At 42.0% G+C, this 17,358-nt stretch overlaps 1 protein-coding gene and 2 pseudogenes across 1 annotated transcript; 2 read left to right on the top strand and 1 right to left on the bottom strand.

The window, feature by feature from the left end:
- Positions 1 to 2,552: 2,552 nt before the first annotated feature.
- Positions 2,553 to 8,350, bottom strand: LOC120048769 (annotated as a pseudogene).
- A 2,882-nt stretch (positions 8,351 to 11,232) lies between these two features.
- LOC120048770 lies at positions 11,233 to 13,144 on the top strand (annotated as a pseudogene).
- Positions 13,145 to 14,872: 1,728 nt separating this feature from the next.
- LOC120048768 (trypsin-2-like) lies at positions 14,873 to 16,791 on the top strand. Its single transcript, XM_038994974.1, has 6 exons — positions 14,873 to 14,929; positions 15,109 to 15,259; positions 15,399 to 15,649; positions 15,848 to 15,984; positions 16,331 to 16,432; positions 16,618 to 16,791. The coding sequence occupies exons 1-6, from the start codon at positions 14,890 to 14,892 to the stop codon at positions 16,663 to 16,665; spliced, it is 729 nt and encodes a 242-aa protein (XP_038850902.1). The 5' UTR covers positions 14,873 to 14,889; the 3' UTR covers positions 16,666 to 16,791.
- Positions 16,792 to 17,358: the final 567 nt, after the last annotated feature.

The raw sequence follows: 17,358 nt of genomic DNA, 5'->3' as shown, positions 1-17,358 counted from the left end.
ATAGCCCTTACACAGTCAGGAAGTGTGTTTTGGGTCATTGTCCTGTTGAAAAACAAATGATAGTCCCACAAAGGGCAAACCAGATGGGATGGTGTATCGCTGAAGAATGCTGTAGTAGCCATGCTGGTTAAGTGTGCCTTGAATTCAAAATATATCACAGACAGTGTCACCAGCAAACACCCCCACACCATCACACCTCATTCTCCATGCTTCACAGTGGGAACCATAAATGCGGAGATCATCCGTTCACCTACTCTGTGTCTCACAAAGACACACAGTTGGAACCAAAAATCTCACATTTTGACTTATCAGACCAAAATACAGATTTCCACTGGTCTAATGTCCATTGCTTGTGTTTCTTGGCCCAACCAAGTCTCTTCTTCTAATTGGTGTCCTTTAGTAGGGATTTCTTTGCAGCAATTCGATCATGAAGGCCTGATTCACACGGTTTCCTCTGAACAGTTGATGTTGAGATGTGTCTGTTACTTGAACTCTGTGAAGTATTTATTTGGACTGCAATTTCGGAGGCTGGTAACTCTAACAAACTTATCCTCTGCAGAAAAAGTAACTCTGGGTCTTCTATCTTCTGTATACCACCCCTACCTTGTCACAACACAACTGTTTGACTGAAACGCATTAAGAAGGAAAAAAATTCCACAAATTAACTTTTAACAAGGCACACATGTTAATTCAAATGCATTCCAGGTGACTACCTCATGAAGCTGGTTGAGATAATGCCAAGAGCGTGCAAAGCTGTCATCAAGGCAAAGGGTGGCTACTTTGAAGAATCTCAAATATAAAATATGTATATTTTTTTGCTTACTACATGATTCCATATGTGTTATTTCATAGTTTTGATGTCTTCATTATTATTCTACAATGTAGAAAATAGTAAAAATTAAGAAAAACTCTGGAATGAGTAGGTGTGTCCAAACTTTTGACTGGTACTCTGTGTATATATATATTTTATTGTACTCTGATTGATCCCAAATGCATAGCCAAAATATTATTCTAGACAGAATTGTCCTGATAGCATAGCCCTTCGGGCCACCGTACTGGCTTCACTTCTGGGTCCCTTGTGGCTACGGGTCTGGGACCATTCTGAAAATCCATCAATATCTCAGTCACTCTTAATCAGCAGTTTCTCACAGTAGAGGAGAGTGGGGTAAGTTGAGATTTTTTTTTCATTCAGCATCACTCCATCAAGGGAAATATTGTATTCTTTCTAATAAAGATATCTACATATATTTCAGGATTTTATAATCATTAAAAAGTGGTTTCGTGGCACAACTTACCCCAGGTGTGGGGTAAGTTTAGCCGCAGGACAGGGTAAGTCAAGATGGCTACACATTTCTGGACTGAATTAAATATTACCAGTGCCGTTTTAAAAACAGAATTCAACACAATCAATTTCAATCATTTTAAGCATCTTTTAACTAACAAACACTTTGTTCTTTTTTTAATACTTTTAACATAGGCCAGGCCCTGTTGTTACCTCATATCCCAGCTATAATGCCTTGCAAGCGTCATGAAACCTCTAATATAATAAATACATTTGACTTGGTCAGTTTTTTGGACCTAACTTGCTTATCACTTTTTCCATGTGGTTTCTTAATTCACAGACTCAATGAAATGAAGGCCTCTTTCTAAATATTTGGTCAAATGATTAATGTTGTGTATGGTTTCCTAGAGACATGGGTGGCTCAACTTACCCCACTCTCCCCTAGTGTATGGCTTTCAAATTTCCTGAAGTGAATTACAACCTTATAATAGATATTTATAGCCAAGCACCTCTTACCCATTAATATGCAGGTATTGTCCTGTGATGGCCCAGGGCTAAGCCCTGAATGTTGGGGAACTCTGATGAAGCCTCTGATTGTCCCTCTCAATAATGGAGGTTACGGAATCTCTCATTGTGAATATTGAAGTACAGTATTTAGCATCTGGACTCAGTCTGACTGATGCACATTCAAGGGATATTGAATCTATATCATGCAACCCATTATACAAACAGTATGTAAGATCCAACCATATTCATGTTGCACCACACAGTATTTCAGTAGCAACACAACTCTCACAGAGAGAATACTCTAAATGGGTATGAAGGAGGAGCAATTATGCCACACTTTTAACATCCCTATACCAGCTATTGTGAGCAGCAACGCGTCAATACACAACTATAGAAACAAATCAATGTAATCAATAATGTTCCTTGTGGTATCTTGTTGTATTGATACAAAACAAATTGTTATGGTAGGGTACCATGACACAATGAATTTATCCCCTGCATATTTTAGTAAGAAAAGATCCATACTTAAACAATTTGCTGGTGATTACTAGTTTCTCTGGTGTTTACTAGTAATACTACTTGACATGAGAAGATAGAAATACCTTTACAAAGATTTCTAAGGAGAGTGAGTACAAACACAACAGCAAAAAAGTATTTAGTGTTAAATGCTTTATTTGTCATGGGGAAAAAATGTGGATGTTGAACTGCACACGATGTTGTAGAGTTGTAGGACCGTGCTGGAGGACCGAAGCTAGGATCAGACTTAGTATTTGGCCATGGTGCTGGTCAGCCAGTCGTTGAAGATGCACACCGGGAGGAAGAGAAGGAGAAGGGAGACATTAGTGGGCACAGGGCCAAGTTACTGTAGACCTGAGATAAAGTTGGTATTAGAGCTGGGGTGAAGTTGGTATTATTGAAGTTAGAAACATGTAGTTGTGACAGGGATGAGCCAGTGGTCTAATAAAGGAATGCTGTCACAAACCCATTAAAGTATTTATTTGAAACTACTTGATGCTTTATCCCACAAACTTAGCAGCAGAAGCCTATATTCTTACCTTGGCGTAGACACCAGGGTTACCGGGCTCGGCCCAGCCATAACCCCAGGACACAACACCCTTTAGCTCACTGTTGCACACCACTGGGCCACCGGAGTCACCCCGAGAGAGACAATGAGAGATTTCAGGCACTGTATCTTGTTGCTATCGGCAGCTGTAAGGATGGATGAAAAATGAAAGAATGGATAGAAAGAAAGAAGAGGAAATTAAAGGCAGAACATGTCATTTATGGATCATTTACATTTTAACACGGGCAATGGCTACCTGAGCAGGTATATTTTATAACATAACCCCAAAATACATTAACATGGTGCCTTTATTGCTGGGCTCACTGGAGCTCATGGTGTTTCCCCATCCAGAGACGCTACACATTGTGCCAGCGGGGGCACAGCTGGTGGGCAGAGCAACATGCTGCACGAAGGTGTTGAGGGTGGTGGGTTTGCTCAGCTTGATCAGCATGACGTCATTGTTGATGTTGTAGGAGCTGTAGTTGGGGTGGGGGATGACGCGGGAAGAAGAGATGAACTACTCGTTACCCTCAGTCCTGGCAATGTTGTGCTTAGCCAGATGCACCTCCACATGGCTTAGGGTGAAAGAGAACGAGGGAAAGGAAAGTCTTTCATCACTTGATGGTGTTCTGTGCTGAGCCTTGGGGTGCAGGTGAAGTGAACTGCATGATATAATCTGGATGATAGGATGTTGTTAAGCCATGACAGACATGTAAAGTAAGTAAATAACCTTGTACAAGCCTTGGCGTGTGCGAGCCGGAACGGCTAACAGGAACAGGAGCCTATCTCCTGTAGCACGAGGCAGCTTGATGTACCAGTACACATATTGAATGTATTCATTAAATGGAAGTCTTATCTATACGCACATAGGATACTTCAGGTACAGGTATGTAGTTTACTCATGCCATGTAGCAGTGAGCAGCAAACACAACCCAGTTCTCATTGACCAGGGAACCACCACAGAAGTGGTACCCAGAGTTCAGAGACACCTGGTGGGGCTGGGAGTAGGCCTTGCACTCATACCCTTCGACGATCTGGTCCTCCTCCGTGGCAACTGGAAACAGAGAACTCTCACAGTTAGCATTGACACATTGCCTCACCTTTCGAGATTATGAAAATCATGATCGTGACATTATAATGTAAAACTAGATCATGATATTTGTTTGACGTCTCTAAAGGACTGTAGATATTTTTGACAAGCAACAGGAAAGGTTATCCGGCCTGTTATCTGGACCTCTGACAGTCTCTATGGGGGTGCCACAGGGTTCAATTCTCGGGCCGACTCTCTTCTCTGTATACATCAATGATGTCGCTCTTGCTGCTGGTGATTCTCTGATCCACCTCTACGCAGACGACACCATTCTGTATACTTCTGGCCCTTCTTTGGACACTGTGTTAACTAACCTCCAGACGAGCTTCAATGCCATACAACACTCCTTCCGTGGCCTCCAACTGCTCTTAAATGCAAGTAAAACTAAATGCATGCTTTTCAACCGTTCCCTGCCCGCACCCGCCCGCCTGACTAGCATCACTACTCTGGACGGTTCTGACTTAGAACATGTGGACAATTACAAATACCTAGGTGTCTGGTTAGACTGTAAACTCTCCTTCCAGACTCACATTAAGCATCTCCAATCCAAAATTAAATCTAGAATCAGCTTCCTATTTCGCAACAAAGCATCCTTCACTCATGCTGTCAAACATGCCCTCGTAAAACTGACCATCCTACCAATCCTCGACTTCGGCGACATCATCTACAAAATAGCCTCCAACACTCTACTCAACAAATTGGATGCAGTCTATCACAGTGCCATCCGTTTTGTCACCAGAGCCCCATATACTACCCACCACTGCAACTTGTACGCTCTCGTTGACTGGCCCTCGCTTCATACTCGTCGCCAAACCCACTGGTTCCAGGTCATCTACAAGTCTTTGCTAGGTAAAGCCCCGCCTTATCTCAGCTCACTGGTCACCATAGCAGCACCCACCCGTAGCACACACTCCAGCAGGTATATCTCATTGGTCACCCCCAAAGCCAATTCCTCCTTTGGCTGCCTTTCCTTCCAGTTCTCTGCTGCCAATGACTGGAACGAACTGCAGAAATCACTAAAGCTGGAGACTCATATCTCCCACACTAGCTTTAACCTCACTAGGGTACGTGAGACGCTAGCGTCCCACCTGGCCAACATCCAGTGAAATTGCAGAGCGCCAAATTCAAAAACAGAAATACTCATGATAAAAATTCATAAAACATACAAGTGTTATACATCGGCTTAAATATTAACTTCTTGTTAATCCAACCGCTGTGTCAGATTTCGAAAAGGCTTTACGGCGAAAGCATACCATGCGATTATCTGAGAACAGCGCCCAGCAGACAAATCATTACAAACAGTTACCAGCCAAGTAGAGGAGATACAAAAGTCAGAAATAGCGATAAAATCGATAAAAATAGCGATAAAATCTTCATATGGTTGCACTCACAAGACTCCCATTTACTCAATAAATGTTCGTTTTGTTCGATAAAGTCCCTCTTTATATCCAAAAACCTCTGTTCTGTTGGTGCGTTTTGTTCAGTAATCCACAAGCTCAAAGGCAGTTACAACAGGCAGACGAAAAATCCGAAAAGTATCAGTAAAGTTCGTAGAAACATGTCAAACGATGTTTATAATCAATCCTCAAGTTGTTTTTAGTCATAACTTCTTTGGGATAGGGGGCAGCATTTTCACTTTTGGATGAATAGCGTGCCCAGAGTAAACTGCCTCCTACTCAGTCCCAGATGCTAATATATGCATATTATTAATAGTATTGGATAGAAAACACTCTGAAGTTTCTAAAACTGTTTGAATGATGTCTGTGAGTATAACAGAACTCATATGGCAGGCAAAAACCTGAGAAAAAATCCAAACAGGAAGTGGGAAATCTGAGGTTTGTAGTTTTTGAACTCAGCCCCTATCGAATACACAGTGGGATATGGGTTATTTTGCACTTCCTAAGGCTTCCACTAGATGTCAGCCGTCTTTAGAACGTTGTTTCAGGCTTCTACCGTGAAGGGGGGCTGGATGAGAGCTGTTTGACTAAGGGGTCTGGCAGCAGCCTCGTTCTCAGTCATGCGCATTTCACATGAGAGGTAGCTCTCATTCCATAGCTTTTCTACAGACAATGCAATTCTCCAGTTGGAACATTATTGAACATTTATGATAAAAACATCCTAAAGATTGATTCTATACTTAGTTTGACAAGTTTCTATGACCTGTAATATAACTTTTTGAACTTTCGTCCGACTGGACCTGAACGCGCGTTTGGATTTGTTTACCAAACGCCCTACCAAAAGAAGCTATTTGGACATAATTGATGGACTTTATGGAACAAATCAAACATTTATTGTCGAACTGGGATTCCTCGGAGTGCATTCTGATGAAGATCATCAAAGGTAAGTGAATATTTATAATGCTATTTCTAACTAATGTTGACGGCGCAACATGGCGGATATTTATTTTGGCTGTTTTGGGCCCTACTCAGATTATGCTTTTTCAGTAAAGTTTTTTTGAAATCTGACACAGCGGTTGCATTAAGGAGAAGTTTATCTATATTTCCATGTATAACACATGTATTTTCATCAACATTTATAATGAGCATTTCTGTAAATTCATGTGGCTATCTGCAAAATCACTGCATGTTTTGGAACTACTGAACGTAACACGCCAATGTAAAATGAGATTTTTTTGGATATAAATACGAACTTTACAGAACAAAACATACATGTATTGTGTAACACGAAGTCCTATGAGTGTCATCTGATGAAGATCATCAAAGGTTAGTGATTCATTTTATCTCTATTTCTGCTTTTTGTGACTCCTCTCTTTGGTGGGAAAAATGGCAGGGTTTTTCTGTGACTTGGTGGTGACCTAACATAATCGTTTGTGGAGCTTTCGCTGTAAAGCATTTTTGAAATCAGATACTGTGGCTGGATTAACGAGAATTTTATCTTTAAAATGGTGCCTAATACTTGTATGTTTGAGAAATTTGATTTGTGAGATTTCTGTTGATTTGTATTTGGTGCCCTGCAATTTCATTGGCTGTTGGCGAGGGGTTCCGCTACCAGTCCTAGACAGGATAATCAATAATATTTCAACCGGACAAAAGCTTCGTCAATATAAAAGGAAAACAAGAAAGGCTCTCGGTCGTGCGCATGAAAAACCTCTGGGACACTGCAGTGTCCACTCATTCAGAGTGGTCTTACTCTCTAATTTTTCAGAATACAAGCCTGAAACAATTTCTAAAGACTGTTGACATCTAGTGGAAGCCATAGGAAGTGCAATTTGAGTCCTAAGTCATTGGAATCTGTATATGCAGTCTATGGAAAACTACAAACATAAAACAATCCCACTTTCTGGATGGATTTTTCTCAGGTTTTCGCCTGCCGTATCAGTTCTGTTATACTCACAGATATTATTTTAACAGTTTTGGAAACGTTAGAGTGTTTTCTATCCAAATCTACCTTATATGCATATCCTAGCTTCTGGGCCTGAGTAACAGGCAGTTTACTTTGGGCACGCTTTTCATCCGGATGTCAAAATACTGCCCCCTACCCTAGTGAAGTTAAGCACCAGCTGTCAGAGCAGCTCACAGATCACTGCACCTGTACGTAGCCCATCTGTAAATAGCCCATCCAACTGCCTCAACCCCATACTGTATTTATTTATTTATCTTGCTCCTTTGCACCCCAGTATCTCTAATTGCACATTCATCTTCTGCACATCTATCACTCCAGTGTTTAATTGGTATATTGTAATTACTTCGCCACCATGGCCTATTTATTGCCTTTACCTCCCTTATCTTACCTCATTTGCACACACTGTATATTGACTTTTTCTACTGTATTATTGACTGTATGTTTGTTTATTCCATGTGTAACTCTGTGTTGTTGTATGCGTCAAACTGCTTTGCTTTATCTTGGCCAGGTCACAGTTGTACGTGAGAACTTGTTCTCAACTAGCCTACCTGGTTAAATAAAGGTGAAGTAAATAAAATAAATAATATTAGGTTAACTTTCCTAGATGTTGACAGAACAAAATACGCTAGACAGGGGTGTGCACAATATATTGGAAGTAGTTCACATGATACTTACGACTTGTAGCAGTGAGCAGCAGACACCACCATGTGCTGGAGATCAGGGAGCCACCACAGAAGTGGTATCCAGACTGCAGAGACACCTGGTGGGGCTGGGAGTAGGCCTTGCACTCATACCCTTCGACGATCTTGTCGTTCTCCATGGCGACTGGAAATCGAGAGCAGGCACATTCTAGCTATATTTCCTCACCTTTTGAGATTATTAAAAAAAGCATAGCACTATGATAAAAGTGGAATAAAAGTTCTTAATAACGTTAAATAAACACATTTGTGATATTAGTGTCATAACACAGTCCTCTATGACAATTTTTACACTGCTACAATTTTTACACTGCTCCAATGAGCAGAGCAACGACCAGAGAAATCATGGTTGCTGTGTGATCCTGTCGATGAAAGGGGTTAATCTGCACCCCTGGTTTATGTACCGCCCAGTTTCATGGACTGTTTGATTTGTCAAGAGAAAGCTAATCAGATTTAAAAGGTTCTCTGGACAGCAAATAATACAGCAGGTAGCATCAAGCTGTAAAATGTCGGAAAGTTGTGCATCATCACCACTCACTGGTGATGGTTAAGATACGGGAAGGGCCAACTCAACTGATCCTACCTCTGTATCCAAGGCCAACGTCTATGTGAATGAGACTCAAACCTGTCAAATCACCTTGCAAAATGTAGGCCTACCTTTTCATTAAGTATTGGTCAACGTTGTCTTATTAGTCCCAGTATAGTGTTTATTGATTGAGTTAATTCCAGATTTAGGACTGGATTCAATCCGTATTGTGGAAGTATCATTCAAGGTCAGGGTTAATATGTGAAGGTAATTTCCGATTGAGCTGACATATGCAGCGGTTACTGTGAATGCAGTCTCCGCGAACAGGGGAAAATGCCTTTAAATTTCAATCGAGTTATGACGCGGATCTTCTGCGAACATCTGCGATACGGATTAAATCCATATAAATAAAATGTCCATAGAGGGAGCAGCGGGGGTGGGGGTGGCAGTCTGTTAGTTTTAGCTATGATGGTTGGTGTCGTTTACGTTGAGGGAGGACAATCCTTTTTTTTATGAGCATGGCCTTATTTCTATTGCAGCATATTGGAAGTCTGTCATTCATATTCCATTCAACCAGTTCAATGTAACAGCGATAGGTTTAGGCTACTACATGATACTCATATTTTCCCTATACTCATCATGAGGTTGCTACAATCTAGCCTATAAATGAAAGTATACATTGTAGGTGCATAGGTTGAGAGAAATTTGAGTAATCAAGGTGACAGACATCGACACATTCAATACAGCCTTGCCTGCATCTTGCAGGGCTGTGGACATAAAGTTAGGGTTAGGGTTAGGGTTGAGCCAGGATGTGGACATGAAGCTAGGGTTAGGATTAGGGTTAGAGTTATGGGTACGGGTTGAGCAGGGGTGTAGACATGAAGCTAGGGTTAGGATTAGGGTTAGAGTTATGGGTACGGGTTGAGCAGGGGTGTAGACATGAAGCTAGGGTTAGGATTAGGGTTAGAGTTATGGGTACGGGTTGAGCAGGGGTGTAGACATGAAGCTAGGGTTAGGATTAGGGTTAGAGTTATGGGTACGGGTTGAGCAGGGGTGTAGACTTTAATCTAGTGTCAACCACAGGAGGTCGGTGGCACCTTCATTGGGTAGAACAGGCTTGTGGTAATGGCTGGAGCGCTATTAGTGGAATAGTATCAAATACATGTGTTTGATGCCGTTCCATCTGCGCCGTTCCAGCAATTATTATGAGCTGTCCTCATCTCAGCAGCCTCCACTACTGTCAAAGTACAACTGTTTATTTGAATCTTGTGTTAATACCTAATATAATAAATTACACTACCCAAGTGTGTGCTTACTTTAACTGCGTACAGTATAACTTATGTAATGAACAGTATGTAATGAACTCATGGCACTATGGTATACAGAGTCTATTTTTTCAACAGCCTTGAATGACTTTTCAACAAAACCCCTTAAACCCAGTTTACTTGTTTACAAAGCTAAAATTGGCCTTGTGAGCAGCAAACCTGTGTTTGTCAACTTCTCCAAGAGAATACCAGCGTGTGAAACATACAGCTGTGTTGCAGCCATGTTGAGGTCAGATACAGTCTGAACATGCAGAGAATACTGTCCATCTCAAACCGGCAGTTGTAGTGTACTGTACATGTATCACTGTGTCCTGTAAGAAATTCAATCAAACCAGATGGTAAGAACCTGCACAAAAAAAGGAAAACGTATATTTAGCTTTATGCTGCCTTTAGGGTTAACTTCATACCAATCCTTGATGCAAACTGCTGTGCCATAATGCTAAGGAGCTGATCGTGGACTACAGGAAAAGGCGTGCCGAACAGGCTCCCATTAACATCGACGGGGCTGTAGTGGAGTGGGTCGAGAGTTTCAAGTTCCTTGGTGTCCACATCACCAACAAACTATCATGGTCCAAACATACCAAGACAGTCGTGAAGAGGGCACGACAAAACCTTTTCCCCCTCAGGAGACTGAAAAGATTTGGCATGGGCCCCCAGATCCTCAAAAGGTTCTACAGCTGCACCATCGAGAGCATCCTGACCATAAGGCGCTACAGGAGGTAGTTCGTACGGCCCTGTACATTGCTAGGGCCAAGCTTCCTGCCATCCAGGACCAATATAATAGGCGGTGTCAGAGGAAAGCCCATAAAATTGTCAGAGACTCCAGTCACCCAAGTCATAGACTGTTTTCTATGCTACCGCACGGCAAGCGGAGCAGCAAGTCTAGAACCAAAAGGCTACTCAACTGGTTAGACCCAAGCCATTAGACTGCTGAATAATTCATAAAAATGAATTGTACACTCTTGTACACTGCTGCTACTCGCTGTTTGTTTGTTAACAATGCATAGTCACTTCGCCCCCACCTACATGTACAGATTACCTCAACTAGCCTGTACCCCTGCACACTGACTCAGTACTGGTGCCCCCTGTATATAGCCTCGTTATTGTTAATCTTATTGTGTTACTTTTCATTATTACTTTTTATTTTAGCCTACTTGGTAAATATTTTCTTCTTGAACTGCACTGTTGGTTAAGGGCTTGTAAGTAAGCATTTCACGGTAAAGTCTACACTTGTTGTATGTGGCAAAAGGTGACCTTGGCAGGGCAAATTTTGCCTCTGATTGGCTTTCTCTTGACCAATCAAGCAGTTCCATTAAACGGGGCGGCACACCCAATTCTGTATATAAACTAGGGGTGCAGATTAACCCCTTTCATCGACAGGATCATACAGCAACCATGATTTCTCTGGTCTTCGTTCTGCTCATTGGAGCCGCTTGTGAGTATAGTAATGATCATAGAAAAAAGAACAGGACAGTGTAATGACACTAACATCACACATTTGTTTCTTTGACGTTATTAAGAAATATGTTCTTGTTGTTTTATCACAGTTCTTTGCTTTTCCATCTCAAAAGGTGAGGTAATATAGCTAAGAATGTGCCTGCTCTCTGTTTACAGTCGCCACGGAGGACGACAAGATCGTCGGAGGGTATGAGTGCAAGGCCTACTCCCAGCCCCACCAGGTGTCTCTGAACTCTGGGTACCACTTCTGTGGTGGCTCCCTGGTCAATGAGAACTGGGTTGTGTCTGCTGCTCACTGCTACCAGTCGTAAGTACACTCCCAAGTGAACTACTAGCAACATATTGAGTCAATAACACCTTGCAACAATTTGTTAAAATTTACTTTAGCAAAACTAAAGGACACAGGTGAACTCCACATTCACATGAACTGTGAAAGTAAGAAACGTAAAAATGGAACTCTCTCTCTTTTAGCCGTGTGGAGGTGCGTCTGGGCGAGCACAACATCCAGGTGACTGAGGGTAGCGAGCAGTTCATCTCTTCTTCCCGCGTAGTCCGTCACCCCAACTACAGCTCCTACAACATCAACCATGACATGCTTATCAAGCTGAGAAAGCCCACCACCCTCAACACCTTCGTGCAGCCTGTTGCTCTGCCCACCAGCTGTGCCCCCGCTGGCACAATGTGTAGCGTCTCTGGATGGGGAAACACCATGAGCTCTAGAGAGTACAGAATCTGAGTCAAATGTTCCATGTGCCAGCTGGTCATCTTCATGGTGACTGAAAAGGCATAGAAAATATACAATTAGGAACACAATGTCATTATATCTAACCAACACTCTCTTCCTTCTTCTCCCTCCATCCCTCCATTCCTCTCTCTCTCGCTCTCTCTCTCCCACTCCTTACAGCTGCTGACAGCAACAGCCTGGACATCCCTATCCTATCCTACAGTGACTGAACATCCCCATCCTATCCTACAGTGACTGTACAACTCCTACCCTGACATGATCACAGATGCCATGTTCTGCGCTGGATACTTGGAGGGAGGCAAGGACTCTTGCCAGGTACTTACCACACTGACCTCAGTTCAGTGGTACCACAAATATGACTTTAAATAGACTTGTTCTATTGATTAGAAATGTATAATGAAATAACCAATTCATATCACTTGTCTCTCTCTCTCTCTCTCTCTCTCTCTCTCTCTGTCTCTGTCTCTGTCTCTGTCTCTCTCTCTGTCTCTCTCTCATTGTCTCTCTCTCTCTCATTGTCTCTCTCTCTCTCATTGTCTCTCTCTCAGGGTGACTCTGGTGGCCCAGTGGTGTGCAACGGTGAGCTCCAGGGTGTTGTGTCCTGGGGTTACGGCTGTGCCGAGCCCGGTAACCCCGGTGTCTACGCCAAGGTAAGACAGAAAAATAAATGTCCTGTTTGAGGAAAACATCAAGAAATATACATCCCTTGGTTTCCTGAAGGAAAAAGACATTGAGTCTATAAAACATAGATTGATGGTTCTTATGTTACCTACCATTGAGTGTGTCCACTAATGTCTCCCATTTTCTTCTCTTCCTCCAGCTGGGCTTCTTCAACAACTGGCTGACCAGTACCATGGCCACATACTAAGTCTGATCCTATCTTTGTTCCTTCTATATGGTCCCACAACTCTACAACAACCTGTTCCGTTCAACATCCACATTTTAAACTGGAGATTAAGTACTAATGACAAAGATACATTTTTTTTAACATAATTTCAGTTTACTGAATCTTTTTTCAAAGGTTATATACATTTTTTTTTGTTATATTTCAGTCTTCTGTGATGTACAGTGCCTTGCAAAAGTATTCATCCCCTTGGTGTTTTTCCTATTTTGTTACATTACAACCTGTAATTTAAATTGATTTTTATTTGGATTTCATGTAATGGACATACACAAAATAGTCCAAATTGGTAAAATTAAACTTGTTAAAAAAAGAAAAGTGGTTTGTGCATAAGTATTCACCTCCTTCGCTATGAAGTCCCTAAATAAGATCTGGGACAACCAATTACCTTCAGAAGTCACATAATTAGTTAAATAAAGTCCACCTGTGTGCAATCTAAGTGGCACATGATCTGTCACATGATCTCAGTATATATACACCTGTTCTGAAAGGTCCCAGAGTCTGCATCACCACTAAGCAAGGGGCACCACCAAGCAAGCGGCACCATGAAGACCAATGAGCTCTCCAAACAGGTCAGGGACAAAATTGTGGAGAAGTACAGATCAGGGTTGAGTTAAAAAAATATATCCGAAACTTTGAACATCCCACGGAGCACCATTAAATTAATTATAAAAAAATGGAACGAATACGACACCACAACAAACCTGTTATATCTGTTATACTTACCGCACCCCTGTATTGAACAAAAAACTGTGGTTAGGGTTGAGTCATGATATGGACATGATGTTATTGTTAAGGGTTGACTCATGATATGGACATGATGCTAGGTTTAGGTTTGAGGTTAGGGTTGAGCTGGGATGTGGATATGAAGCTAGGTTCAGGGTTAGGGTTGAGGTTAGGGTTGACCTGGGATGTGGATATGAAGCTAGGTTCAGGGTTAGGGTTGAGGGTTAGGGTTTGGGTTGAGCAGGGATGTGGACAACAGCTAAGGTTTGGTTTAGATTTGAGGCTAGGGTTAAGGTTCAGGTTGAGCTGGGATGTTGACATGAAATTAGGGTTAGGATTTAGGGTTATGATTGAGGGTTAGGTTGAGGGTTAGGGTTAGGGTTTGGGTTTGGGTTGATTAGGGATTTGGAAGAGAAGCTAGGGTTAGGGTTGAGGATTATGGATAAGGTTAGGGTTGAGCCTGGGTGTAGACTTTAATCTACTGTCAAAGTACAACTGTTTATTTGAATCTTGTGTTAATATCTAATATAATAAATTACACTACGCAAGTGTGTGCTTACTTTGATTGTTTTACTGCATATTAACTGCATACAGTATAATGATTTTTGGAGGAACTTATGATTATACAACTTATGTAATGAACTCATGGCCATATAAGGTATACAGAGCCTATTTTTACGACAGCCTTGAATGACTTTCCAACAAAACCCCTTAAACCCAGTTTACTTGTTTACAAAGCTAAAATTGGCCTTGTGAGCAGCAAAGCTCTGTTTGTCAACTTCTCCAAGAGAATACCAGCGTGTGAAACATACAGCTGTGTTGCAGCCATGTTGAGGTCAACATACAGTCTGAACTGCATACAATAGTGGTCATCTCAAACTGGCAGTTGTAGTGTACTGAACATGTATCACTGTCTTTTGTAAGAAATTAAATCAAATCCAGATGGCAAGAACCTGCCCTTAAGAAGTACTGGGACAAATGAAAACATATATTTAACTTTCTGCTGCCATTAGGGTCAACTTCATACCACACCATGATGGAAACTGCTTTGTCATAATGCTGACCTTGGCAGCGCACCTTTAGACTCTGATTGGATTTCACTTGACCAATCAAACAGTTCCATTAAACGGGGCGGCACACCCAATTCTGCATATAAACTAGGGGTGCAGATTAACCCCTTTCATCGACAGGATCATACAGCAACCATGATTTCTCTGGTCTTCGTTCTGCTCATTGGAGCCGCTTGTGAGTATAGTAATGATCATAGAAAAAAGAACAGGACAGTGTAATGACACTAACATCACACATTTGTTTCTTTGACGTTATTAAGAAATATGTTCTTGTTGTTTTATCACAGTTCTTTGCTTTTCCATCTCAAAAGGTGAGGTAATATAGCTAAGAATGTGCCTGTTCTCTGTTTACAGTCGCCACGGAGGACGACAAGATCGTCGGAGGGTATGAGTGCAAGGCCTACTCCCAGCCCCACCAGGTGTCTCTGAACTCTGGGTACCACTTCTGTGGTGGCTCCCTGGTCAATGAGAACTGGGTTGTGTCTGCTGCTCACTGCTACAAGTCGTAAGTAGCCTACCATGTGAACTACTAGCAACATGTTGAGTCAATAACAACTAGCAACAATTTGATAAGCTTAACTTTTGCAAAACTAAAGGAGACAAGTGAACTCCACATTCCCATGAACTCTCTCTCTCTCTTTCAGCCGTGTGGAGGTGCGTCTGGGCGAGCACAACATCCAGGTGACTGAGGGTAACGAGCAGTTCATCTCTTCTTCCCGCGTGATCCGTCACCCCAACTACAGCTCCTACGACCTCGACAATGACATCATGCTGATCAAGCTGAGCGAACCCGCCACCCTCAACACCTACGTGCAGCATGTTGCTCTGCCCACCAGCTGTGCCCCCGCTGGCACAATGTGTAGCGTCTCTGGATGGGGAAACACCATGAGCTCCAGTGAGTACAGAGTCTGGGTCAAAGGTCGTGCCGGTTGATCATCTTCATGGTGACTGAGTGTTTACAGGCATAGAAAATGTAGACCTACTATTAAAAACACTATGTCATTATATCTAACTACAACTCTCCTCCTTTTCCACCTTCTTCTACCTTCCTCCCTCCACCTCTCTCTCTCTCTCTTTCTCCTTCTCCTTACAGCTGCTGACAGCAACAAGCTGCAGTGCCTGAACATCCCCATCCTGTCCTACAGCGACTGTAACAACTCCTACCCTGGCATGATCACCAACGCCATGTTCTGTGCTGGATACTTGGAGGGAGGCAAGGACTCTTGCCAGGTACTTACCACTCTGACCTCAATTCAGTGGTACCAATGATGACTTTAAATTTACTTTTCAATTGATTAGAAATTGATAACGAAATAACCAATTCATATCACTTCTCTCTCTCTCTCTCTCTCTCTCTCTCTCTCTCTCTCTCTCTCTCTCTCTCTCTCATTGTCTCTCATTGTCTCTCATTGTCTCTCTCTCTCTTTCTCTCTCTCTCTCATTGTCTCTCTCTCATTGTCTCTCTCTCTCTCATTGTCTCTCATTGTCTCTCATTGTCTCTCTCTCTCTCTCATTGTCTCTCTCTTTCTCTCTCTCTCTCTCTCTCATTGTCTCTCTCTCATTGTCTCTCTCTCAGGGTGACTCTGGTGGCCCAGTGGTGTGCAACGGTGAGCTCCAGGGTGTTGTGTCTTGGGGTTACGGCTGTGCCGAGCCCGGTAACCCCGGTGTCTACGCCAAGGTAAGACAGAAAAATAGTTTTCCTGTTGTGTTTGAGGAAAACGTCAACATTCATATGTCACTGTGACATCACTTTGGTTTCCTGAAGGAAAAAGACATTGAGTCTATAAAACATAGATTGATGGTTTTCATGTTGCCTCCCATTGAGTGTGTCCACTAATGTCTCTTCTTCTTCTCTTCCTCCAGGTTTGTATCTTCAACGACTGGCTGACCAGCACCATGGCCACCTACTAAATCTGATCCTAGCTTTGGTCGTCCAGTACGTTCGCACAACTCTACAACATCCCGTTCCACATCAACATCCACCTTTTGTACAGGAGATTATACATTATTTATGTTTACGATAAATAAAGCATTTAACACTAAATACTTTTTTGCTGTTATGTTTGTACTCTCACTGTCCTTAGAAATCTTTGTAAAGGTCTTTCTATCTTCTTATGTCAAGTGGTATTACTAGTAAACACCAGAGAAACTAGTAACTACTAAAAGATGCAGGGGGTAAATTCATTGTCACCTTAACACATTTTTTAAAATCAATACAACAAGAAAAAACAAGGAACATTACTCATTTAGAGTATTCTGTCTGTGAGAGTTGTGTTGCTACTGAAATACTATGTAGTGCAACATGAATATGGTTGGATCTTACATAATGTTTTTACTCTGAACAAAAATGTAAACGAAACATGGAACAATTTCAAAGATTTTACTGAGTTACAGTCCATAAGGAAATTAGTCAATTGAAATAAATTAATTACGACCTAATCTATGGATTTCACACGACTGGGAATACACATATGCGTCTGTTGGTCACACATACCTTAATAAAAAAAGGTAGAGGCGTGGATCAGAAAACCAGTCAATATCTGGTGTGACCACTACTGTATTTGCCTCATGCAGCGTGACACATCTCCTTCACATGTAGTTCTC

Source organism: Salvelinus namaycush, chromosome 5 (assembly GCF_016432855.1).
Source record: "Salvelinus namaycush isolate Seneca chromosome 5, SaNama_1.0, whole genome shotgun sequence".
NCBI lineage: Eukaryota > Metazoa > Chordata > Actinopteri > Salmoniformes > Salmonidae > Salvelinus > Salvelinus namaycush.
This window is presented reverse-complemented; position numbering and strand designations above follow the sequence as displayed.

Excerpts from the sequence above, each read along its gene's own strand:
- LOC120048768 (XM_038994974.1), top strand. The coding sequence starts at position 14,890 with ATGATTTCTCTGGTCTTCGTTCTGCTCATTGGAGCCGCTT. Across the intron at positions 15,650-15,847 it reads GGGAAACACCATGAGCTCCA|CTGCTGACAGCAACAAGCTG; the intron begins GTGAGTACAGAG and ends TTCTCCTTACAG. Across the intron at positions 16,433-16,617 it reads ACCCCGGTGTCTACGCCAAG|GTTTGTATCTTCAACGACTG; the intron begins GTAAGACAGAAA and ends CTCTTCCTCCAG.